This window comes from Stenella coeruleoalba, assembly GCF_951394435.1.
Source record: "Stenella coeruleoalba genome assembly, chromosome: 2".
Lineage (NCBI taxonomy): Eukaryota > Metazoa > Chordata > Mammalia > Artiodactyla > Delphinidae > Stenella > Stenella coeruleoalba.
The window spans coordinates 36863702-36889832 of NC_137147.1; the positions used below are offsets into that span (position 1 = coordinate 36863702).

General features: G+C 43.2%; 1 protein-coding gene and 1 pseudogene across 16 annotated transcripts in view; one reads left to right on the forward strand and one right to left on the reverse strand.

Moving 5' to 3' along the window:
* The window catches only part of SYNE2 (spectrin repeat containing nuclear envelope protein 2), a 330405-nt gene that overhangs the window by 18833 nt on the left and 285441 nt on the right, over positions 1-26131 (reverse strand). For 14 of the 15 annotated variants that reach the window (XM_079912180.1, XM_079912173.1, XM_079912176.1 and 11 more), the window contains 3 exons: positions 24090-24248; positions 23215-23381; positions 2617-2779 (listed from right to left, as the gene is read on the reverse strand). In XM_079912180.1, the coding sequence (XP_079768306.1) occupies positions 2617-2779; positions 23215-23381; positions 24090-24248 (489 nt within the window). Of the gene's footprint in view, positions 1-2616; positions 2780-15499; positions 19202-23214; positions 23382-24089; positions 24249-26131 lie in introns of those variants that run through there. The other variant, XM_079912177.1, reaches the window with a different exon arrangement.
* Positions 7345-9865, forward strand: LOC307182499 (small ribosomal subunit protein uS2-like; annotated as a pseudogene). The gene has a single exon. The product of its transcript is annotated as a small ribosomal subunit protein uS2-like (transcript).

Consider the following 26131-nt stretch of genomic DNA (forward strand, 5'->3'; position numbering starts at 1 on the left):
AAATCAGTGACAGAAACACAGGCAAGGTTTTTAAAAAATGGCCCATAAATAATTATTTTGTGTGACACATTTTCTGTTTTTGGTGGAGCATTTAAGGTCTAGGTTCAGTTATAATTTTGTTTTTTTTAATAAAAATACTACAGGTTTCCTCAGGACATCTGTGGTAGGCAGAATATTGGCATCCCCAGAACCATGTCCTTATCCCCAGAACCCGTGACTAGACTAGGTTACGTGGCAAAGGAGAATTAAGCATGCCAATCAGCTGACCTTAAGATAGGAAGATTATCCTGATTATGTGGGTGGGCCTAATGGAATCCCAAGGGTCCTTAAAAGTACAAGAAGAGTCAAGCAGAGGGAGAAAGGCTCAGAGAGATGCACCGTTGCTGGCTTTGAAGATGGCGGAAGGGGGCCATGGGCCAGGAAAGGCAGGCAGCCTCTAGGACTTCAAGGCAAAGAAATGGATTCTCCCCTAGAGCCTCCAGAAAGGAAAGCAGCCCTGCTGACACCTTGACCTCAGCCCTGTGTCAGATTTCTGACCTCCAGAACTATAAGATGATAAATTCGTGTTCAGCTGCTAAATCTGTGGTCATCTGCGACAGTGGCAATAGAAAATTAATACATCCAACTTCTTCACAGCAAAGTGGTCCTGAATACTAACTCCATAATTTTTTTTTATAAGAATTCCATGATGGTGATTCTACGTTCTATAAATTGGAAACCTTCAAATCAACCAGACTGAAATTATATACCATTTCAGTACAGGAACACACATGGCCAAGAGAATGGCAGCTGCTCCAAATTGTACACTCTTGGGAATAAATTCCCTGCAATTTAATGATGTTTTGTCACACATCAGATTTATAAAATGTTAACACACGTTATTAGCCCCTGCCAAATTTAGCCACGGGCTAAAGGGAAAAATGTTGTCAGCCTTTGTTCTATTTACCTGAAAAGACTCACCAGTCAGGGTAAATGGTTATTTGCAAGGCCTGTCTATGAAGAGACTATTCAAGAAATTCAACCTAATGGATCAATCTTGTAAATACAGCTGATAATGTTCAGTAGCCCTTTACTGATAAGGGCATTAAAATCTCTGCAGTGTCCATTAACATGGTAGTTATATCAATATTCATTTCTCCACAAAGCAAAGACAGAATATAGATGACCTCAGTGAAAAAGACATACTTAAATTTCTGAGGCTAAGTGGAAAAACCAGTATTTTTACTTTGCAGCATTGCTAAATCATACTAGTTTGAAAATCAGAGAATAGGCATTATTCAAACAGTAATTGTAATAGGATTAAATAAAGATCTAAGTCTAGAGTATTATCAAATACTTAGCTCTATTTCGTGGTAGCATGAGATGTTGCTTATTATCATGAGAAGGACTGACCTGACCTCAAGAGAATTTATAATCAAGGGGTGGCCTTCTGGCTTTGATAATCTGATGAAAAAGTTTCAGCCCCCCAATTCTGTCTCCAAGCAGCTGGGATATGTGAGTGAATCGGTGTGTTGACAGACAACAAACACCAAGGCTTTGAAGGAAACATGAAGAAAACAGATACAAGGATGTGAACTTGGTAGCGACCATATTGCTCATATGGTTAAAACAGAATCTGCTCACAGGGCTGAGAGAAACAAGTGAAGGAAAGCTACTAAAAGAATAATATAAGCTTAGCTATTTTAAAAATAAAGAGGGGGCTTCCCTGGTGGCGCAGTGGTTGAGAGTCCACCTGCCGATGCAGGCTGGTCCGGGAAGATCCCACATGCCACGGAGCGGCTGGGCCCGTGAGCCATGGCCACTGAGCCTGCGCGTCCGGAGCTTGTGCTCCGCAACGGGAGAGGCCGCAACAGTGAGAGGCCCACGTACCGCAAAAAAAAAAAAAAAAAAAAAAAAAAAAAAAAAAAATATATATATATATATATATATATATATATATATATATAAAAAGAGAAGCTCAGGCACTGCATATGAGAATAAGCATGTAAACGTGAGCCTATGGAGGGTAGGAGAGTGGATTTGACAAGTCAGTGAGACCAAAAAGCACCTGCCAGGTTAGAGGCAGGATTCGGTGGTGTTTAAATTGTGGAATTTCCAGTGTTGGCTAAGAGGGGATATAACTGATGACAGAAATGCACAGAACATTGCAGGAGAGGCTTCCTAAGCTATTGGTCCAAACATGCTCCTTCTTCCACACCCCCCCCCCCAAGCACTCCCCTTTCCTTGAAGCTCTATCAGACCCATCACGTGTTGTCCCATGAAAACCTTCTTTGGATGGAAAAATTATTTTTCTTTCAATTCATTGCCAAAACTATAGTAACAAAAACAGAGATTAAAAAAACCTTATTTACCACTAAGATTAAGGTCTGCATCTTCAACATTATTCAAAGTATTTCACAAAGAGCTACATGAATGGTGGTGGTGGGGTGGGCACTCAAGAGATGGATGCCTCACACCGCCAAGAGCATGGACAGGCGGTCAGCTTTCTCTGGAGAAAACATACCAGTATTACGAAATATGAACCCACTAAAATGCACAGCCAGTGCGGGGATGGTTTGCATTAGCAGACCCTGTGAGCACCTAGGCTCTGACAAAAGCCCATTCTCACTTCCCCACCTGCTGTTCAGCGAGCCTCTTCTGGATCTCTTGATCATCACAGACATCATAAACCACAGGCTTAGAAAGCTCAGACTCGATCCGAGCCAACCAGGTGCGAAGGTTGCTCATGTTTTTGTCTAACTGCTGAATAAAAGCGAAGGTCTCCTTCAGCTTCTTCACCCTAAACATATTTGCAGCAAAAAAGAGGTGGAAAACAAAAGCACAATGTTTAGTGGTGAGAAGAATGCACCCATAAGCCTGCTGGAGGTTAAAAAGTAATCATCACTGGTTACTGATTTTATAGCAGGGACTAATGCTCACGTCGCCAGAGTTTTTACACAATATGGGACAATTTACAGAATTGCTGTTCCGGCTGATTTTCAAATGGACTAAAAGATAATCTACCCATGCAAGTATGAAGTCCTATCATTCTCAGGGTGGGATCCCCTGAGACCCAGAACATCTTTCTGGGGCTCCAGAGGAGATAGGAGATGCCATTTCTTTCTTTCCAGGTTAAGATCACCACATGTGACTTGTCCAGTTTCTGTTTTGGGTATCACCAAGATCACAGCAGCCAGGGACCTTTCCTGATGGGTAAAGACGTTACACACCTGGCTCACTGGTGGTACCTGGCCTGCGATGCTTCTCATGGGACCCTCTTCTTGAGCAAGTACAGAGCATGTGCCAAACCCCACCACGTCCAGACTGAGGGGCTGGGGGTGACGTACACATGGAACCAGTCCATCCTAGGGCACCTGTCTCAGCCAAAAAGGGAGGGATGGACACATCATCTACAAGCACAGTTGCAGCTCCATCTACATGACCAATCTGCCTGGCTCAGCGTGGAGTGGATCTGAACTAAGACACATGGCGTCAGTATACACGGAGAGCTCCCGGGCATGCCAAAGTGCTGGCACGGGGAAATGATGCAGGGGCTGAGGAAAAATGATCTCCATATAGATCCTGAAAGAAAATGTTAAAATCCTCAAGCAGAGGGAGTGAAGGCTTGTTCTGGTGATCTGTGGGCTTTTTAGTTAATCCCAGAGACCTGAAGTAATGCCTACAATGGAAAATTCCCTCTTACTGATACTCATGTTACAAAGTGCTATCAGAACTGCATCCCAGGGACTGGAAAGAGAAACTGGGGCACTGACTCCTAACTCACAGGAAGTGCCCCACCTTCCCTGACAGCAGCATCTCTTCCTTGACTGCCTGTGAACAGCTTCCTGCTGCCCCCCTCACCCTTCTCCCAGCTTCTGGTTCTGTAGCCGAAGCGTACAGCAAGTCTGATTCTCGCTCAAACTCTTCCACGGTCCTTGCCTACCCCGACATAGCAGTTTAACGCCTTGACCTTTCTAGTTCCTCAAGCGGTCAGTGGCCTCTCTGTCTCCAGCCCTGCACTCTGCGAAGTGGCTCCCCTCCCTTTTCCTGCAGCTTCTACCACTGTTCTCTCCGAGATCAGCTGAGGGCCCCTCGACCACGTGCTCCTGCAGCCCTGTGTCTGCACCCCTCGTTGACCGTGCCCATCTGGACAGCCCACACCAGCCAGGCTGCAAGGGGCTACCTCTGTGTGCACAGTACCTCCAAGACCGCCTGGTGGCCGGGAGGCATTGACAAGCATTTGCTGAATGAATAAATGTGTGTAATAATCCACTCCATGTGATTATTTAATAAAACCACAGGGTTGTGAGTGTTTATTATTTAAGTAAACCAGAGAGATTTGAGAAGATGGCGGAAGAGTAAGAGCAGAAATCACCTTCCTCCCCACAGATACATCAGAAATACATCTACACGTGGAACTGCTTCTATAGAACACCCATTGAATGCTGGCAGAAGGCCTCAGACCTTCCAAAAGCCATGTGGAGGACAGGCTCTTGGTGCTCCAGCCAGGCATCAAGGCTGTGCCACTGAGGTGGGAGAGCCAACTTCAGGACACTGGTCCACAAGAGACCTCCCAGCTCCACATAATATCAAAGGGCAAAAATCTCCCAAGGTCTGCATCTCAACACCAACACTCAGCTTCACTCAACAACCAGCAAGCTACAGTGCTGGACATCCTATGCCAAACAACTAGCAAGACAGGAACACAACCCCACCCATTAGCAGACAGGCTGCCTAAAATCATAATAAGGCCACAGACACCCCAAAACACACCACCAGACGTGGACCTGCCCAGCAGAAAGACAAGATCCAGCCTCATCCACCAGAACACAGGCACTAGTCCCCTCCACCAGGAAGCCTACACAACCCACTGAACCAACCTAAGCCACTGGGGACAGACACCAAAAACAACGAGAACTATGAACCTGCAGCCTGCAAAAAGGAGACCTCAAACACAGTAAGATAAGCAAAATGAAAAGACAGAAAAACACATAGCAGATGAAGGAGCAAAGTAAAAACCTACCAGACCTAACAAATGAAGAGGAAATAGGCAGTCTACCTGAAAAAGAATTCAGAATAATGATAGTAAAGATGATCCAAAATCTTGGATATAGAATACAGAAAATGCAAGAAACATTTAACAAGGAACTAGAAGAACTACAGAGGAAACAAGCAATGATGAACAACACAATAAATGAAATTAAAAATACTCTAGAAGGGATCAATAGCAGAATAGCTGAGGCAGAAGAACAGATAAGTGACCTGGAAGACAAAATAGTGGAAATAACTACTGCAGAGCAGAATAAAGAAAAAAGAATGAAAAGAACTGAGGACAGTCTCAGGGAACTCTAGGACAACATTAAATGCACCAACATTCAAATCATAGGGGTCTGAGAAGAAGAGAAAAACAAAGGGACTGAGAAAATATTTGAAGAGATTATAGTTGAAAACTTCCCTAATATGGGAAAGGAAATAGTTAATCAAGTCCAGGAAGCACAAAGAGTCCCATACACGATAAATCCAAGGAGATACATGCCAAGACACGTATTAATCAAACTGTCAAAAAATTAAATACAAAGAAAACATATTAAAAGCAGCAGGGGAAAAACAACAAATAACACACAAGGGAATCCCCATAAGGTTAAGAGCTGATCTTTCATCAGAAACTCTGCAAGCCAGAAGGGAGTGGCAGGACATATTTAAAGTGATGAAGGAGAAAAACCTACAACCAAGACTACTCTACCCAGCAAGGATCTCATTCAGATTTGGTGGAGAAATGAAAACCTTTACAGACAAGCAAAAGCTGAGAGGGTTCAGCACCACCAAACCAGCTTTACAACAAATACTAACAGAACTTCTCTAGGCAAGAAACACAAGAGAAGGAAAAGACCTACAATAACAAACCCAAAACAATTAAGAAAATGGGAATAGGAACATACATATTGATAATTACCTTAAATGTAAATGGATTAAATGCTCCCACCAAAAGACACAGACTGGCTAAACGGATACAAAAACAAGACCCGTATATATGCTGTCTACAAGAGACCCACTTTAGACCTAGGGACACATACAGACTGAAAGTGAGGGGATGGAAAAAGATATTCCATGCAAATGAAAATCAGAAGAAAGCTGGAATAGTAATTCTCATATCAGACAAAATAGACTTTAAATAAAGACTATTACAAGAGACAAAGAAGGACACTACATAATGATCAAGGGATTGATCCAAGAAGAAGATATAACAATTGTAAATATTTATGCACCCAACATAGGAGCACCTCAATACATAAGGCAAATACTAACAGCCATAAAAGAGGAAATCGACAGTAACACAATCATAGTAGGGGACTTTAACACCCCACTTTCACAAATGGACAGATCATCCAAAATGAAAATAAATAAGGAAACACAAGCTTTATGATACATTAAACAAGATGGACTTACTTGATATTTATAGGACATTCCATCCAAAACCAACAGAATACACATTTTTCTCAAGTGCTCATAGAACATTCTCCAGGATAGATCATATCTTGGGTCACAAATCTAGCCTTGGTAAATTTAAGAAAATTGAAATCGTATCAAGTATCTTTTCCGACCACAATGCTATGAGACTAGATATCAATTACAGGTGGCGCAGTGGTTGAGAGTCCACCTGCCGATGCAGGGGACACGGGTTTGTGCCCTGGTCCGGAAGATCCCACATGCCATGGAGCGGCTGGGCCCGTGAGCCATGGCCGCTGGGCCTGTGCATCCGGAGCCTGTGCTCCGCAGCGGGAGAGGCCACAGCAGTGAGAGGGTTGCGTACCGCAGAAAACAAAACAAAACAAAACAAAAAAACAAACACATGGAGGCTAAATAATACACTACTTAATAACGAAGTGATCACTGAAGAAAACAAAGAGGAAATCAAAAAATACCTAGAAACAAATGACAATGGAGACATGACGACCCAAAACCTATGGGATGCAGCAAAAGCAGTTCTAAGGGGGAAGTTTATAGCGATACAATCCTACCTTAAGAAACAGGAAACATCTCAAATAAACAACCTAACCTTGCACCTAAGGCAATTAGAGAAAGAACAAAAAACCCCCAAAGTTAGCAGAAGGAAAGGAATCATAAAGATCAGATCAGAAATAAATGAAAAAGAAATGAAGGAAACAATAGCAAAGATCAATAAAACTAAAAGCTGGTTCTTTGAGAAGATAAAATTGATAAGCCATTAGCCAGGCTCATCAAGAAAAAAAAGGGAGAAGACTCAAATCAATAGAATTAGAAATGAAAAAGGAGAAGTAACAACTGATACTGCAGAAATACGAAGGATCATGAGAGATTACTACAAGCAACTCTATGCTAATAAAATGGACAACCTGGAAGAAATGGACAAATTCTTAGAAATGCACAACCTGCCGAGACTGAACCAGGAAGAAATAGAAAATATGAACAGACCAGTCACAAGCACTGAAATTGAAACTGTGATTAAAAATCTTCCAACAGGGCTTCCCTGGTGGCGCAGTGGTTGAGAATCTGCCTGCCAATGCAGGGGACACGGGTTCGAGCCCTGGCCTGGGAAGATCCCACATGCCGCGGAGCAACTAGGCCCATGGGCCACAATTACTGAGCCTGCGTGTCTGGAGCCTGTGCTCCACAACAAGAGAGGCCGCGATAGTGAGAGTCCCGCGCACCGCGATGAAGAGTGGCCCCCACTTGCCGCAACTAGAGAAAGCCCTCGCACAGAAACGAAGAGCCAACACAGCCATAAATAAATAAATAAATAAATTTAAAAAAGGGCAAAATTCCAAAAAAAAAAAAAATCTTCCAACAAACAAAAGCCCAGGACCAGATGGCTTCACAGGCAAATTCTATCAAACATTTAGAGAAGAGCTAACACCTATCCTTCTCAAACTCTTCCAAAATATAGCAGAGGGAGGAACACTCTCAAACTCATTCTACGAGGCCACCATCACCCTGATACCAAACCAGACAAAGATGTCACAAAGAAAGAAAACTACAGGCCAATATCACTGATGAACACAGAGGCAAAAATCCTCAACAAAATACTAGCAAACAGAATCCAACAGCACATTAAAAGGATCATACACCATGATCAAGTGGGGTTTATTCCAGGAATGCAAGGATTCTTCAATACATGCAAATCAATCAACGTGATACACCATATTAACAAATTGAAGGAGAAAAACCACATGATCATCTCAACAGATGCAGAGAAAGCTTTCGACTAAATTCAACACCCATTTATGATGAAAACCCTGCAGAAAGTAGGCATAGAGGGAACTTTCCTCAACTTAATAAAGGCCATATATGACAAACCCACAGCAAACATTGTCCTCAATGGTGAAAAACTGAAAGCATTTCCACTAAGATCAGGAACAAGACAAGGTTGCCCACTCTCACCACTCTTATTCAACATAGTTTTGGAAGTTTTAGCCACAGCGATCAGAGAAGAAGAAGAAATAAAAGGAATCCAAATCGGAAAAGAAGAAGTAAAGCTGTCACTGTTTGCAGATGACATGGTACTATACATAGAGAATCCTAAAGATGCTACCAGAAAACTACTAGAGCTAATCAATGAATTTGGTAAAGTAGCAGGATACAAAATTAATGCACAGAAATCTCTGGCATTCTTATACACTAATGATGAAAAATCTGAAAGTGAAATTAAGAAAACACTCCCGCTTTTCATGCCAGATAAGGGTCCATACGGCTTTGTTCTGGATTCCTGTCATAACTTAAAGGGAAACATTAACAATGTCCGGAGCCCTTGATGTCCTGCAAATGAAGGAGGAGGATGTCCTCAAATTCCTTGCAGCAGGAACCCACGTAGGTGGCACCAACCTTGGAACAGTACATCTACAAAAGGAAAAGTGATGGCATCTACATCATAAATCTGAAGAGAACCTGGGAGAAGCTTCTATTGGCAGCTCGTGCCATTGTTGCCATTGAAAACCAGCTGATGTCAGTGTCATATCTTCCAGGAATACTGGCCAGCGAGCTGTGCTGAAGTTTGCTGCTGCCACTGGAGCCACTCCTATTGCTGGCCGCTTCACTCCTGGAATCTTCACTAACCAGATCCAGGCAGCCTTCCGGGAGCCAAGACTTCTGGTGGTTACTGATCCCAGGGCTGACCACCAGCCTCTCACAGAGGCCTCTTACGTTAACCTGCCTACCATTGCTCTGTGTAACACAGACTCTCTTCTGTGGTATGTGGACATTGCCATCCCATGCAACAAAAAGGGAGCTCACTCAGTGGGTCTGATGTGGTGGATGCTTGCCCGGGAATTTCTGCGCATGCGTGGCACCATCTCCCGTGAATAACCATGGGAGGTCATGCCTGATCTCTACTTCTACAGAGATCCTGAAGAGATTGAAAAGGAAGAGCAGGCAGCAGCTGAGAAGGCTGTGACCAAGGAGGAATTTCAGGGTGAATGGACCGCTCCAGCTCCTGAGTTCACTGCTGCTCAGCCTGAGGTGGCGGACTCGTCCAAAGGTGTGCAGGTGCCCTCTGTGCCTATTCAGCAGTTCCCCACTGAAGACTGGAGTGCTCAACCTGCCACTGAAGACTGGTCTGCAGCTCCCACTGCTCAGGCCACCGAGTGGGTAGGAACAACCACTGAGTGGTCTTAAACTGTTCTTCCACAAACTCTTAAAATGGAAATAGGTTGATGGAAAATAAACAGTTTCTAAAAAAACGAAAAGAAAAAAAAAAAAACACTCCCATTTACCATTGAAACAAAAAGAATAAAATATCTAGGAATAAACCTACCTAAGGAGACAAAAGACCTGTATGCAGAAAATTATAAGACACTGATGAAAGAAATTAAAGATGATACAAATAGATGGAGAGATATGCCATGTTCTTGGATTGGAAGAATCAACATTGTGAAAATGACTCTACTATCCAAAGCAATCTACAGATTCAATGCAATCCCTATCAAACTACCACTGGCATTTTTCACAGAACTAGAACAAAAAATTTCACAATTTGTATGGAAACACAAAAGACCCCGTATAGTCAAAGCAATCTTGAGAATGAAAAACGGAGCTGGAGGAATCAGGCTCCCTGACTTCAGACTATACTACAAAGCTACAGTAATCAAGACAGTATGGTACTGGCACAAAAACAGAAAGATAGATCAATGGAACAGGACAGAAAGCCCAGAGGTAAACCCACGCACATATGGTCACCTTATCTTTGATAAAGGAGGCAAGAATATACAGTGGAGAAAAGACAGCCTCTTCAATAAGTGATGCTGGGAAAACTGGACAGGTACAAGTAAAAGTATGAAATTAGAACACTCTCTAACACCATACACAAAAATAAACTCAAAATGGATTAAAGAATTAAACGTAAGGCCAGACACTATCAAACTCTTAGAGGAAAACATAGGCAGAACACTCTATGACATAAATCACAGCAAGATCCTTTTTGACCCACCTCCTAGAGAAATGGAAATAAAAACAAAAATAAACAAATGGGATGTAATGAAACTTCAAAGCTTTTGCACAGCAAAGGAAACCATAAACAAGACGAAAAGATAGCCCTCAGAATGGGAGAATATATTTGCAAATGAAGCAACTGACAAAGGATTAATCTCCAAAATTTACAAGCAGCTCATGCAGCTCAATAACAAAAAAACAAACAACCCAATCCAAAAACGGGCAGAAGACCTAAACAGACATTTCTCCAAAGAAGATATACAGATTGCCAACAAACACATGAAAGAATGCTCAACATCATTAATCATTAGAGAAATGCAAATCAAAACTATAATGAGGTATCATTTCACACCAGTCAGAATGGCCATCATCCAAAAATCTAGAAACAATAAATGCTGGAGAGGGTGTGGAGAAAAGGGAACACTCTTGCACTGTTGGTGGGAATGTAAATTGATACAGCCACTGTGGAGAACAGTATGGAGGTTCGTTAAAAAGTACAAACAGAACTACCATATGACTCAGCAATCCCACTACTGGGCATATACCCTGAGAAAACCATAATTCAAAAAGAGTCATGTACCAAAATGTTCATTGCGGCTCTATTTACAATAGCCGGGACATGGAAGCAACCTAAGTGTCCATCAACAGATGAATGGATAAAGAAGATGTGGCACATATATACAATGGAATATTACTCAGCCATAAAAGGAAACAAAATTGAGTTATTTGTAGTGAGGTGGATGGACCTAGAGTCTGTCATCCAGAGTGAAGTAAGTAAGAAAGAGAAAAACAAATACCATATGCTAACACATATATATGGAATCTAAGAAAAAAAAAAGGTCATGAAGAACCTAGGGGTAAGATGGGAATAAGGACACAGACCTACTAGAGCATGGACTTGAGGATATGGGGAGGGGGAAGGGTAAGCTGTGACAAAGTGAGAGAGTGGCATGGACATATATATAATACCAAAGGTAAAATAGATAGCTAGTGGGAAGCAGCCGCATAGCATAGGGAGATCAGCTAGGTGGTTTGTGACCACCTAGAGGGGTGGGATAGGGAGGGTGGGAGGGAGGGAGATGCAAGAGGGAAGAGATATGGGGACATATGTATATGTATAACTGATTCACTCTGTTATGAAGCAGAAACTAACACACCATTGTAAAGCAATTATACTCCAATAAAGATGTTAAAAAAAAAAGTAAACCAGGGAGTTGTGTGTATTTTTAATGTTTACTATTATCTTTTTGCACCCTACTATCAACCAGATCAACCTTGGGGAATGACTTCTAGCTCCAGCTCTATTTCCAATTAGCTTTATAATTTAGAGAAAATCCTTCTACCTCAGCCCCTCATGTCTAGCAGGCCTCTCAGGTCCCTCCAGCTTCAGGGAGGTGATAGCATCTGGGCGACATTCAGGCCAGAGCTTTGGAGGTGAGCAGACCCAGATCTAAGCCCCATCGCACCATCTATAAGCTGTGTACCCGGCAAGGTACCTAATGTTCCTGATTCCCAGTTTCCTTGTTAATCTTCAAATTATCCACCTTGTAGGGGGTTCTGAGACAGAAACAAGAGGATGCATGTAAAGCCTTTGGCATAAAGTAAGTACTCACTGTAATACGAGTTCTTATTACTGCTGACTGGGATCACACGCTGCTACAATGATGGCTGATTTACACGGTATTGGCCCTCACGTAGTCCTTTTATAAATATTTTATCCTCAACAGTGCCATGAGGTAGGCAAGCTTGGAACGAGGCCATGGAGCCTGGTGATGGAGAGCACACTCTTTGTGGTCAGGGTCTGGGTATGAATCCTGGCTCTATTTAATCTCATCTGTCACACGGCATCAACAGTGGTACCTTCCTTCGCTGGGTGGCTGAGAGCAGGATGAGATACACATGCATGAAAGGAATTTGGCACAGTGTCTGACAGAGATAACTGTCCAGAAACTGTGGTTGTAATGATTTTAAGATGGTATATTTTCCAAATTACATTCTTACTGCAAATATCACAAGAAGTTTCCTTCAAAGCCACAAGATGATTTATTAAAAAGGAAGTAACAGAATCCAGGGCCAGGCCTGGATGCAGCTGTAACCTAGATACTTCCTTTGTTCCCCTGGCTTTCAAGTTATACCCTCCTCACCCCAATGTCTTGTCACCCTGACTGCCCAGGGAACAGAAGGAACACTCCACACAATGCCAGAGCAGCTGGGAACCCCAGGCCCCATGGGACCAAGTCTTGCATGCAGTTTGCAAGGGGCTACCCTCCTGGGAGGCTCTGGCTGGAGAAGCTCCGCCCTGAGAGCTTCCTGTAGCTGGGGAGAGGCACTCAGGCCAGCAGCCTCTGCACAGCCCTCCTGCTTCCTGCTTCCCCATCCTTCCTCCTCTCTCCTCCCAGAATGGCAGCCCCCACTGCTTCATCCAGCGCCCGACCCTAGTCCATCATAAGGCTCTCAGCCTCTTTATTTTGAAAGAAGAGGGCTAGAACACAGCTTTTTAAATGAAGAGAGCTAACAAGTAATAAAATAACCTGGGTGCAAAAATACTGAGATGCAGTGATCCTGAATCCTGTTAATCCTGAGGGGTGAGGTGTGCAATAAGCAGAGGGGGGAGTATGGAGAAGGTGGATGGATAATTAGCTTGGCTTCCCCAGAACTATGGTACTCCAGGCCAGTGGCGTCCCGAATGTGGGGCTCAAGCCCATTGGTGTCCAAACCAACGGGGTGTGGGAAGAAAATATTAGACTTTCTATTGTTATCCCACTCTTTTAAAATTTCTACATTGGGTATGCTTTAAAATTCACAAACTTTATTACTAAAATGGACCATCTACAGAACATGCCGACATCTTTATGTGCCAGGCCTACTGTGCTTTATATATAAGTTAGCAACTCATCTAATCCTTACAACGATGCTGTGAGATCAGTCTAATAACATCCCCATTTGACAGATGAGGTAACTGAGGCAATGAGATTAAATAATTTACCATAGTAACATGACCAGTCAATGGCAGAGGAAGGATTCCAACCCGGGCAGTCTGGCCGGAGCTACTGTTCTTAAGCACTTTTCCTGTGGTATCCTATATAAACCTGCACATGATAATGGGCACATATGGTGGGGTGGGTACAGGATGGTTTCCAGCGCTGTCAGGGAATATGATCAGGAGTCTAGACTCACAGCTCCAGGACACACTGGCGGGTAGAAGCCCATCCAACAAGTGTGGCCACTTGGGTGCCCACTTTGCCCCTCCACGATTTCCTCTCAATAAACATTTAACCACTCACTTTGTCTTGGGTCCTGTGCAGATCCTGAGGATTTGAAGATAACTTATTCCCAGAGGTCATGATCTAATTTAGATCTAATTTAGACATTATAATATTATAGGAGGTGCTCAATAAACACCTTCTGAATGAACAAGTGACATTCACACATGCCCTCAAATTTGTCTTTTTCATAAAAGAGGTGGTCATGTTACATTTTAAAACAAGCATACGCGTCGCACGCACACTTAGGGCAAAAAAAGAGGAAGGGTGGGAGGGAAAGAAAAGAAGCTACAAAACATTCATCCAGTCAGGACTTAACGTGCTTCTATGTCCCAACCTCCGACTGAAGGTGAAATATCCCCAAATGCACAGTGGCATAAATAAATGTTGTTCCTCAGATAATCATGTTACGACTTACTCTGGGAACCATCAGAGGTACTGCTGAGTCTATATCGACTGTGCAGACACTAATCTAATTACCTAATCAACACCTTTCCCAGGTCAGGAAGTACACGTCATTTGCCAACCCAGGCAACCGACCTCCTAGTTAGGCCTTGTTATTAATATTGCTCTTGGAAAATTTTAAATCTCGAGTTAATATTGGGAACAAGGAAATCCATTCAGAAACCAGACTGTTGTTACAGGGAAGCAGGCACAATTCTGCATTACGTCAACCACCCAGGCAGCTTAAGTAGCTCACCATCGCTGTACTGGCCCAAGCTTCACCCAGGTGTGCTTCACTAATACTAATCACACATATATTTCAACAAATCCATATTTCTCCAGAAAAAATAAGCATGATTCCCTGAGCTGAATTCCAGTTCTGAGGACTGGAAAACCAAGATATTTAGGCGCAAAGAGGAAGTTTTTCACCTGTATGGACTATTGAAAGACCCGAATAAAACAAAAACATTTTTATATGATACCAAACAAAATAAGGAGTTTGACAAAGAGCATACAAATAAGAAGTTCTTTTGTGGGGCTTGCGGGTAGAAATGCAGAAAATAATCAAGGTGAATACAGTTTTTCCTTTATCTTCGTCTAGCGATGGATGGGAATTTAATACTTATGAACCCTCTTCCCTCTCCAAAACAAAAATCAAGCCAGGTTAATATCACTTCATGATTCAGGCCTAAGTCTTACAGTGTGTGAGGGAGGCTTTAAATATCAAATTCATGTATATGGAAGAGTTTACATTTCATTCCTATTCTCTCCATGCTAAAGGGTCTACAGTTAAATTATTAAGGCCCTGGACCAGCGTAAGTTAAAAAAATTCCCATGCCCATGTGGACAGCATAACTTAAAAAGGAAAACTGAGATGGTTGAGTATCTGCATTTGTATTGAAACAAACAGATACTCAGACCTGTGGGCAGCTGTCAGTTGCTAAAAACACTGTGCAAATTCTGCACAATTGCATCCTTGTAAATGACTAAACATCTTTGTAGTAAGATAATCAATTACTCCACGATCTTGAAGCCCTGATTTGAGGGCACGGACATTACAATACATTTGAGCTAATCGCCTCTTTGAAGCATTTATGTCGCCAGAGGACTTCCATTTTCCACACAGCATAATCACTTCTCTCCCCTGCTTGTCAAAGGCTGGCTGCAGACACCACACGCATGCTGACACTGGGAAAGAACCCATCCCCCGATGGCCGAGCACACACACTCCGCAGCCACCATCTCATCGGTAATTTCTATTGTAACCAACATGAGAGCGCGAGAAAACGAGACACACAGGGACAGCAGCCGCTGCTCCCAGATGTAGGACTGATCACCAAAACAGCACTTACTGTTGATGAGAAACAAATCATTCCTTAGGTTGAGCGAAACCTCCAAGTTCCCGGCTGCACCTCCACCTCCCAGGGACGAGGCGGCCCCTCCCCCGCCCGGCGGCCTCTCCATTCACTGGTTCAGCATCTTGCACAGGCCGCCCTCCCGCAGGCTCCCGCGGGCACGGCTCGCTCGCCGCTACGGAGCAGTGAGGGTAGGCAGGGAAGAGACCTGCTTCTCCGCTAACTGCAATTTTTAATCTCAGTTTTCTTCCTTCCAATAAACAAATATCTCTAGCCCTTGCCTCTCTTACACACACACAGTCTTTGTTCTGACGCTGCAGGATTGCAAGGCTGGGGGAAGAAAGTCCCAGTGTTATCTTAGCTATGGGTTATTTATGAAGTGCTATAAACGCAGGGAAGAAACACTTAAGATTTGGGGCACAGAAACGAGGATTTCTGTTCTCATCAAATTAAATGTCTCTGTTTCAGGTTTAAAAGCAATGGTGAAATCTGAAGCCCCGAGTCCAACAGGAATGGCTTCCTCCTAAAGAAGAAATTTCCCCAGGAGGTTTTCTGCCCTGCCTTTTCAGTCCTGTGCATCCTGGCTTGGGAGGGGCAGAGAGTTTATTTAGTCCATTTCTTTGCTTTTTTGCAATAATAATAGTAATAATAATAAGAAGAAGAATTCTATCTTGTAGTACAGATGGAGTTCAACACTTTGCAGAGGAAGAAATTTTGCAGTTTTCCTTGCTAGTCCCTCCTAGGTTTTACCATAATTTGAGCACCTGAAAATTCCTCTACCTCCCTTCCCGTCCTTCTCTACACGACCCTGAGGGGCTCTGCTTAGGGAAGCACCCTTGGTTTGTGTCCAAGCCCCTTTCAGGCTCAGTCTCAGCCTTATTTGGAGACTCAATGATATCAATAATTTCTCATGGGTCCCCAAAGCCCAACATTTAGCCATTATTACATCCCCACCTTGAAACACACTAAGCACATTCTAGACCAGTGAAATTAGGTATAAAGATTTGGAAATAGTTCTCCCCAAAGGCAGCATCTAACTTGTGTCCACATGCTTGGCTGTCCCTGGTGCTCCTCCAAGGCTCAGTACGCTGGACCTGCCTGATGCTGGACACCAGGCTCCTGACTGCTCACTGACCCTGTGAGGGCTGCTGTCTCCTTGGAGAAGCTCCCCGACCCTCAGGAAGGCATTTCTGCAGGGCCCGGGAGCAAGAGCCACCTGCTCCAGAGGTGGAACGATGGGACTTGTGATGGGAAGGAAAAAGGAAAGTGGGGAGGCCCACCTCACATCTGGCTCTCCCTGTGCGACAAATCTCTAAGTGCTTCTAGTCCCACTGGATCAGGCAACCTGCTAAGACCAGAGCAAGTCAACTTTATGACTAGCGGCATTGTTTGGTCTTCCAAAGTAACCTTGAGAAAATACAGATAAAAGGAAAGCAATGAAAAACGTATCAGCTTAAAAAGGCACACATCTCTCTGCCCATTCTTCAAGGGATGGAAAAACAATCTTAACACACAGTTGCCATGGTAATAACTGCTGAGCTTAAATGACAACATTTTAATTGCTACTATTATAAAGCAGGTGGGCTTTTCACATTGGTAGATAAAATGTGAAACTTATGCTTAGTTAAAAAGTTTTTTCACGGACTTGATCTTTCTGATAGCAAGAGAGCTATCTAGTCTAAATAGGAAGGGACCATAAGGTAGTACATCTGAGTGTGTCCCTCCTTCATAACACTGGCTTAAGGATGCCAACTCTATTAAATGATGCTACCACCAAAGAGAAATTAGGAGAAAGGTAACAACATTCATGACATTTTTTAAGAAGAAGAAAAAGAGTTCCCGTGTTCCTTTTTCCATAATGAACATTTAGTAAATACAGATAAAAAGAAAATTAAAATCACTGATGATGCCAACACCAACAGATATGTCTTTCCACTCAGTTGTCTCATCTCTTTTAGGCACTGAAAGCTTTGACCAGATCATCCTCACAAGCTACTAGAAAGAGTCTTTAAAAAGAGCCCCCCAACCCCATGTCTCTGAAGAGGCTCCACGAAGTTGAACAACCAGACAGTCACTCACTGAGGACACAGGGCCCCTGCTTCACCGGGCAAGGTGAAGGCTTTGATTAATGAAATGCGGAGGGGGTTCTGGGAAACAAAAGGAGATGAATCTTTAAGGAGTTCAACTCCTGGGGTTTTGAAATCAAAGGTACGTATAAGTGAGGTTATGTGTCGAGCTGAGGCTTTCTTTGGCATCAGTCCTGTTGATGGCCGGGGACCCTCTTTTCAGAGCTTTAGTCTGCGCTGGCTGAAGCAGGTCAACTTTGCATCCTTTGGTCCATCACCCGACATCCTGTGCCTAAACTGTTCTTATTAACAGGTAACCTAGCTGCCTCCAAAACACGGATCACACATATCGGTCGTTCTGAAAAACGACTTCTGTACTTTAGTCATCTCTCCTGCATTCAGGTTTTGCTGCGTCACTTTTCAAAGATATTATCTAAGAAAACATGGGCAAGAGGAGGAGGCAACAGTTACAATTAAAAAAAAAGTTAACTCTCCCAAAAAAGAGGGGATATAGGTATATGTACGGATGATTCATTGTGCTGTACAGGAGAAACGAATACAACATTGTAAAGCAACTATACTCCCAATAAAAATTAATTAAAAAATAAAGTTAATATAGGAAACGGCCTTTAAAAAAGTTAACTCTTCATTTAATCTGTCAGTAAACATAGGATATAATTAATATTTGTCATCAAATCAGATTGGGTTCTATAATAATCACACCATTCACCAAAAAATATGTAGTGCTTCAAATGGCCTTTCTGTGGAAGAAATTAATAGCGTGTTTTATAAGAGTTCAGATGTCACAAATGCAAGAAGCTGCCCAAGGGCCCATGAGGAATGCTAAAAGCTCCTGGAGCAATTCTGATGGAGAGCCAGTTCTCTGCATTTTAGTGCCCACATCAGGGCCTCATGTGACCTTATGTGAGGAAATTAGCATTAAGACTGACTTAGGCACCCCAGTCCCCTTGATCGTCTGGTTATTTCAGGAGATGTGTCCTTTAGATTCTTTAAGGATTTTTACAGAAGCTGAAAAATACTTTATAAGCAGAGGAAAAACAGTGGTTTGGGTCTAAGCACCCTCCCTCTCCTCCCCTATCACACAACCATACTGCACTGCACCGGAGGCTGGCATGCGTGTGTATGGACAGACCCATCGTTGTCCTGGTACTTTTTCATCCAGAATCTTGTCCATAGTTTATCAACAAGGAGACAGGCTTACAGAGGTTGCAAGACTTGGGTTACCGTACGTGGCAAGTCCACTGTGTCACCTCATACTGCTGCTTGCCCTAGCACTATTGGCAACACCTGGGCACTTGTTAGAAATGCACATTCTTGGCCCAACCCAGTCCTACGGAATCAGAAGCTCTGGAGATGGGGTCCAGCCATCCATGTTCTCAGGAGCCCTCCAGGGATTCTGATGAATGTTTAAGTTTGAGAACCACTGTTCTAGAGTAGACAGTAAAGTCTGTATTGAGTACTAGATTTTAGAAAAATTCTGCTAAACCACATTTTCCCAAAAAATTAATTAATTAATTAATTTTTGGCTGCGTTGGGTCTTTCTTGCTGTGCGTGGGCTTTCTCTAGTTGCGGCGAGCAGGGGCTACTCTTCGTTGGGGTGCATTGCAGTGGTTTCATTGCAGTGGTTTCTCTTGCTGTGGAGCACGGGCTCTAGGTGCGCGGGCTTCACTGGTTGCAGCACATGGGCTCAGTAGTTGTGGCTCGCATGCTCTAGAGCGCAGGCTCAGCAGTTGTGGCTCGCAGGCATCTGTAGTTGTGGCTCGCGGGCTCTAGAGCGCAGGCTCAGTAGTTGTGGTGCACGGGCTTAGTTGCTCCGCGGCATGTGGGATCTTCCCGGACCAGGGCTCGAACCTGTGTCCCCTGCATTAGCAGGCGGATTCTTAACCACTGCGCCACCAGGGAAGACCTAAACCACCTTTAAAAGTCTCCAAGGAGCCAAGTGCTCTTCTGATGCATGGAGCAGGGGGACAGAATTACCTTGGCTCCGTGCCACCATGTGCAGAATGGCTTCTGCCCTTGGCTCAGTTATTTACCCTCTCTGAGCTGTGGCGTCCTTCTCTGTAAAATGGAGAAGACTGACCTTGCAGGGTTGCTGCAAGGATGAAATGAAATAATATATATGAGCCTGGCCCTTAAAAAAATAAACACTGGTTCTTCCCCTATCCACCAAATAACGGAGCCTACTACCTGAAATGATCAGTAAATTTAATGTGCATTTAAGTAACCTTGTCCTCCATGTCTTATCAATTCTTTTGAAATTTACCTCTATTTTGCTGAGGATGAACCCAAAACAACAGGTCTTTTTTCATTTTTTTTTTTCCAGTGAATTAAATCTGATTTATTGAGGTCTTGAACTTCTGAACACCATCCCCAACTTTTTGTTTGTTTGTTTGTTTTTGCGGTACGCGGGCCTCTCACTGTTGTGGCCTCTCCCGTTGTGGAGCACAGGCTCGGGATGCGCAGGCTCAGCGGCCATGGCTCACGGGCCCAGCTGCTCCGCGGCATGTGGGATCTTCCCGGACCGGGGCACGAACCCGTGTCCCCTGCATCGGCAGGCGGACTCTCAACCACTGCGCCACCAGGGAAGCCCCTTCCCAAACTTTTAAGTTAAAGGCTTGTAGTTAAAATCTTGAAGTCATGAAGCTGGATACCTGCTTCATAACTTCAAGATTGGTCTCCCTCCCAATCTTCCCTCTTGTTAACAACAGGTGCTGTGCCCTGCCACAGGAATGAAGCAGCAGAACACTGTGAGCAGGACAGGAACGGTTAAATGGTGACCAGAATTGTTTGGGCAAATGAGGCCATTAGTATACCCTGCAGGGCTGCAGGTTCTGATTAGCATGGTTAATTCTACAGCCTGTGCTCTCCTGCTTTTCTGATGGCCATGCAATGAGTATCAGCAATCAGACAAGGAGTTGATTCTATGTGAGGCCAATTTACGGCAGGTTCAAGCTTGCTGCCTCAACCCACAGATTCACCTAAAGCGTAAAGTCAACTAAGAGTTTCCTAGACTATCAGTCATCTGTCTCACCCCGGCCTTTGCTTTAAAGTAAAACAAGTTATTCCTTCCCTAGTCCTTCAGTTTCGAAGGGATTAGGTTTTCAAAATGTTCTACTCATTTCAATGTAACAAGACACAAGGGTCTGGGTTAGCAGGGAGGTAACACAACTGTTTGAGTAGAAATCCTGGTTGCCTCATGTGCTGACCGTGTAACCATGGGCAAGTTGCTTAATTTCAGTGCCTCAGTTTCCTCATCTGTAAAATGGGATAATGGTATCTACCTTTCAGAATTATAGTGAAGATTAAGTGAAATCATACATAAAAAGCACATTGTTAAGAATACAGCCGGCAGCCAATATATTTGCTATTATTTCAACTCCTTATTTTGCCAATTGCTCTTTCCAAATAGACGACTGAAATTTCACCTGCTGTTTTTGTCTTTCCCACCAAGGAACTGGCTGAAGACAGGCAGTTAGAGAGGAGGGAGGAAAGCAAGCAGCCTATTAAACTCTGAAGTGACAGAACCAAAGCACGAATGAGTAAGAATGAATCATCCCTCTAGTCCTCAGGAAGCAGAATCTAGATCCTCCTCCTGAATGATCTAAGGACAGGTATCATGTCCTCATACTCTTTTTTTTTTTTTTTTTTTTTTTTTTTTTTGCGGTACGCGGGCCTCTCACTGTTGTGGCCTCTCCCGTTGTGGAGCACAGGCTCCGGACGCGCAGGCTCAGCGGCCATGGCTCACGGGCCCAGCCGCTCCGCGGCACGTGGGATCTTCCCGGACCGGGGCACGAACCCATGTCCCCTGCATCGGCAGGTGGACTCTCAACCACTGCGCCACCAGGGAAGCCCATGTCCTCATACTCTTGATTAGTGCCAGGTGCCCAAGAAGACTTTGGAGATAAAGACAATGACGACAAAGACATACCAGACACAATTTACCCAACAGAAACGAGGACAATCTTATGTCCTGGAACATTCATTCATTTCAACAAATATCTGAAGCACTGGTCTAAGCACTGAAATAAGATAGTCAAAGACATTGTTCTCATGGAAGAAAGACCTCTCATGATTAGATCTAAGCGAGGGAATCCTCTTCCACTCAAAAAACATGTTACTTAGTCTTAAAGTCTTCTTAGGGAGAGACAATGATAATAACCCCTCAATAAATACTGGCTCCCACATGCTGGTCCCAGGCCAAATGCGAGACATGTGTCATTCATCCCCACAGCGGCCTCTGATGTAATCAGTGCTGTGAGACACATTTTGCAGATTTAGAAACTGAGGCTTAGAGAGGTTAAATCACTACAAGTTTCCATGGTAAGTGGAAGTCAGGTAAAGTCAGGACTGGCTCAAAATCTGTGCTCTTAATCCTTGCTTGGGTTACCATCATGGATTTCCATAGATTCTTTTTTCCCCTGTTTCTTCCCCTTCTGCCACCAGTAGCGCTGGAATCCCAACCCCTCATTCAGGACCATCTGGGGACACTGCTCTTCTATCAGGCCCCTCCCAATCCCCACCCTGACTCCAGGAAGATGAGGTTTGAGCTCTCAGACCACTTGGCTTTACACCTGCCCACATGTCTGCTTCCATTAATGTAACTGACTCATCTTACTTCCTGGTCTGTAATTCTCATAGCACTTAGCCTGGTGCATCTGCTGATGGAACTAGGTTCATTTATGGTTTACAGTAAACAGTGAGGCAAAGGAAATGCCAAATGATTAAGAGTATTTTATTTTCAGTACTCCCTGAGTCTTCGTTTACCTTGCAGGATTCGCCTGTATAGTCCACGTTATACATGTGTTCAAAATTTCCAAGCACTCTGTTATGTAAAAGACTCGCTCGGCCAGCGGAAACAAAGCCGCATGAACGGCCCCAAAGCCAAGTGACTGCTCTCTGTGTGCCAGGTTACAACTGAAAAATACTTTGGTCGGGGTCCGTCTTTGGACAGAGAATTTGAAGATGGAAGACATTTAAACGTCTGAGTGGCACCGTCATCGTTATTTTGTGAGGGGAGATAAAATGACCAGCCTTGTTTCTGACAAGCACTGGATAGCCTTGATTTATAGTCACAGCTGTGCCTCCTTAGTCCACACCTTAGGACCAGATGCCCACTGGGGACCTGGCACACCCGGCAAACCTGCAGAGAAGCCCTGCCTTGCCTGAGTGTGCCCAGCCCCTGTGGTGGTGGTGATGGGGGCGTGAGGGGCAGTCGGGGACCTCCAGAAGCAGCACCTAGAAATCAGGCCTATGCCCTGACCTACCTGCACCTGTCACACACAAGCAGGAGCAGGCAGGCATGATTTCATCTGGGGGACACGCAAGGTCCTAAGGCAGTGTGAGAATTGCTAAATAATACCTCCTCAAGGAACAACTCTCATTTAAACCTAGTCTAAGTCATGTGAACTTTTAAGCTAAAGAAAAAAAAATTAAAGTGAGGTATACTAAAATATAATCTTCCTATAATGTTGAAATAAGAATTTCCATCTTTACCAAGCTTTGCCTTTATCTGTAAGTTTATAAAATTTCTGGGTTACCTTAGAGGAAGATGGGGCTCAGTTTCTAGATCTGTGTAGTAACCACTGTACCTAGGGAGTAGGAATCCATTTTTAGGCCACTTCTTACCTTGATCCAATGACATCAAAAAGATGTTGCCAACGGTCATTAATTTTGTTGAGCTTGTCATCGATCTCAGCTGCTCTTGTCTTGTTGCTGGCCTTGATCAACCGGTCACCCATTTGTTTTAACTGTAACTTGTTTTCACTAAACAAATTTATTTCTTCCATGCAGTCCTGGCATAGGGCACCAAAACACAAAGCCGGAATCACTATCGAAAATTCACTTCTTTGCCAGCTACAAACACACAGTTGTGCCTCTTGAAATTTCTTAAAAAATAAAAACACTTCTCACACCTGTTAAATGCAACTCTTCGGAGAGCAGCTAAAAAGTCAAACAATGCCTGTTCAGCGCATGTGTGATATATAAGGCGGTAGTTACTTTCTTAATTCAAAAGCCCTGGTTTCCCTCACAGAGTTCTTCTAACCTAAGCTACTTCGGAGCGGAGGACTACTGAGGCTAACTAAATTAGCCTCGTATATCAGCAAGAGTTTTCCTGAGGGCTAACTGAGCGGCATTTGGGGTGACCGTGGCCAGAAGGCTCTTTCTCCCTTTCCCTGTGGGAATCAGTGACCTTTTCACAATTATAAGCCCCACTGCTGTTGGTTTTTCTCCTTTGGCCAGGGGAGCTCCTTAACAACGCAACTAGAGAAACCGTAACTCACCTGGGATATGAACTGAAGCTTAAGGGGACACGAGCCCCTTGCCTGGCCAGGCTTCCTAACCAAGAGAAAGCAACCCCCCTCGGTACACAGCACCATGCCCCCCTTTCCCATCTCATTGGAAACGGGCCTACGACATCATACAGCTCTGAGCCTAGGAGTGAGGAAGGCAGAGGATACCGTGGTGGTCATAACCGTCCCCATCTGGGGACTCCTGCTTACCTTCTGAAGCTTTTCAATCATTTCTTCAATACTAATATCTGCTGTCTGGAGAACTTTGTTTTCCATCTGCACGAGCCATGCACACAACTCTTTATTCTTTTCATTGAACACAATCCATGAATTGAGCCTGTCTTCTATCTCCTGTTTGCGTACAGCCACCTGGAAATGAGAATGCATTTGGCAGCTGGGTATAGGCAGGCAGGAAGGAAGGCGTTTCTCTTCCCTTCTCCCCATCAAAAGGACTATGAATTTCATTCATTTTAATCAGAGGTCCTATAGACTTAAACTACTATGTTTTTGCCTTTTAAAGACCTAGGGTTTAATTTCAACAGAAGTTCCTTACACCTTTGATAAATGCCATAAAAAGCAACAACAATGACACTAACAACAGAAGACTGTACCTGAAGTATAAATGACCAAAAGGTTTCAGTATTATCCAATATATATCTATTATTATCGAGGTATATTAAAAGTTAGAAACATGAAGGTTAGATGAGTGCGTTTTAAGCATCACCCAAATTTCTTCTGTTCCTTGTTCTTTCAGTATACATTTATTTACTGCTTGCTACATGCTAACTTATAACTTTATGACCCCAATCCTTTTTAAAAAATGATCAAGTCCTTATTCTTACTTAAGGCCAATGTACTGCCTATTTAATTTAAAAACTACCATCTTGATCACAAATCTAACATTTGTAATGCAAATGGATCATGAAAATTAAAGTCATTTAAATGTCTTACTGGTAATTTCAAAAACAAAATAAAATAAAAAAACAATACGCATCACTCATTTAATCCACCTTCCCAATATGCACTATGGCTTTGGAGGGAAACCATGGAAATGGAATCAAATACTGGTCTGCAGTGAGCAGGCTGATCCCCAAACACCCAGTGCTCTGTTACGCATAAGCTAACGTCAGCAAAGGCGCTTCCTCCTTACAGGGTTCAACTTTATTACTTAAATAAATATAAATTCAAAGAATGCAAATCAGCCTCTCCAAATGTACAAAGGTATTCCCAGGTCTTAGAAATCTTTAGAATTTTAGAGATAAAAGGGGTAGCTAAGAGTTGTTTCGGTTAACTTTTAACATCCCACTTTATAAATGGGGAAGCCAAGGTTGAACTCCTGGAGATTTTTTTGCTATGTACAAAAAACAAAACAAAAACAATCCTCTGCTCTTTTCAGAGTGAGGCAAAAAAATATCTAATGCTTGTACATCCACCCACCAAATGTGTTAAGAAGGCTCAAAAACCTATTCCTAAAACACCAAGTTTTGTGTTTCTGTTTTTCAGAGCATCTATTTATCTCAGCTTTTTAAAAGCCTGGCATTTTGCACAGATCATTCTGATTGGCTTCATAATGGTAACAATTGGGAACATCTGGGCTCCAGTCTGCTTTTTCCTTAACTTTTAGAATACCTTTCACATATTCTAAATATTTTCTTTATATAAAATTTGAATAAAAATTCTAAAAGGACGTTTAAAATTATGGGTATATGGTGAATATTAAATACTAAAACAAAGAAGGAAAACATTTTTATTTTATTAAAATGCATTCAAAACTGTGAATTTCAACTTTTAAGTACATCTCTTCTTAATTCACAAAAATGAGATTGAGGACTTTACTTTTCTTAGAATTAAATTGTTCTTAAAACAAAGATTTGAACCCTTTAATTCCATCTTGATCCTGTCACCTTAACCACAATCCAGTTCTTAATAAGTAGAAGTGATCTGCTGAGATACTAAGTGTAGCAGCTGATCATTTCTTCCAGAGTTTTCAAAGCCAGCTACTTGAAATAAACACTGGATTGCATGCGAATGCAGAGTTCTCAGATATAATGACCCCAAGCCTGGCACTAAGTACATCTCCCACTGTTTGTTGGGCCCAGAACAGATACTGCAGAGATACTGCTTTTAAGGCCAGCCGAGACCTCTTTGCTGAAGTCCTGATTCTAAGACAATGACCGGTACTTGTCATCCATACAAGACAGAGGGCAGAGTGCACGCAGCTGCTCAGGACGGCATTCCTCCCCTCCCCCACC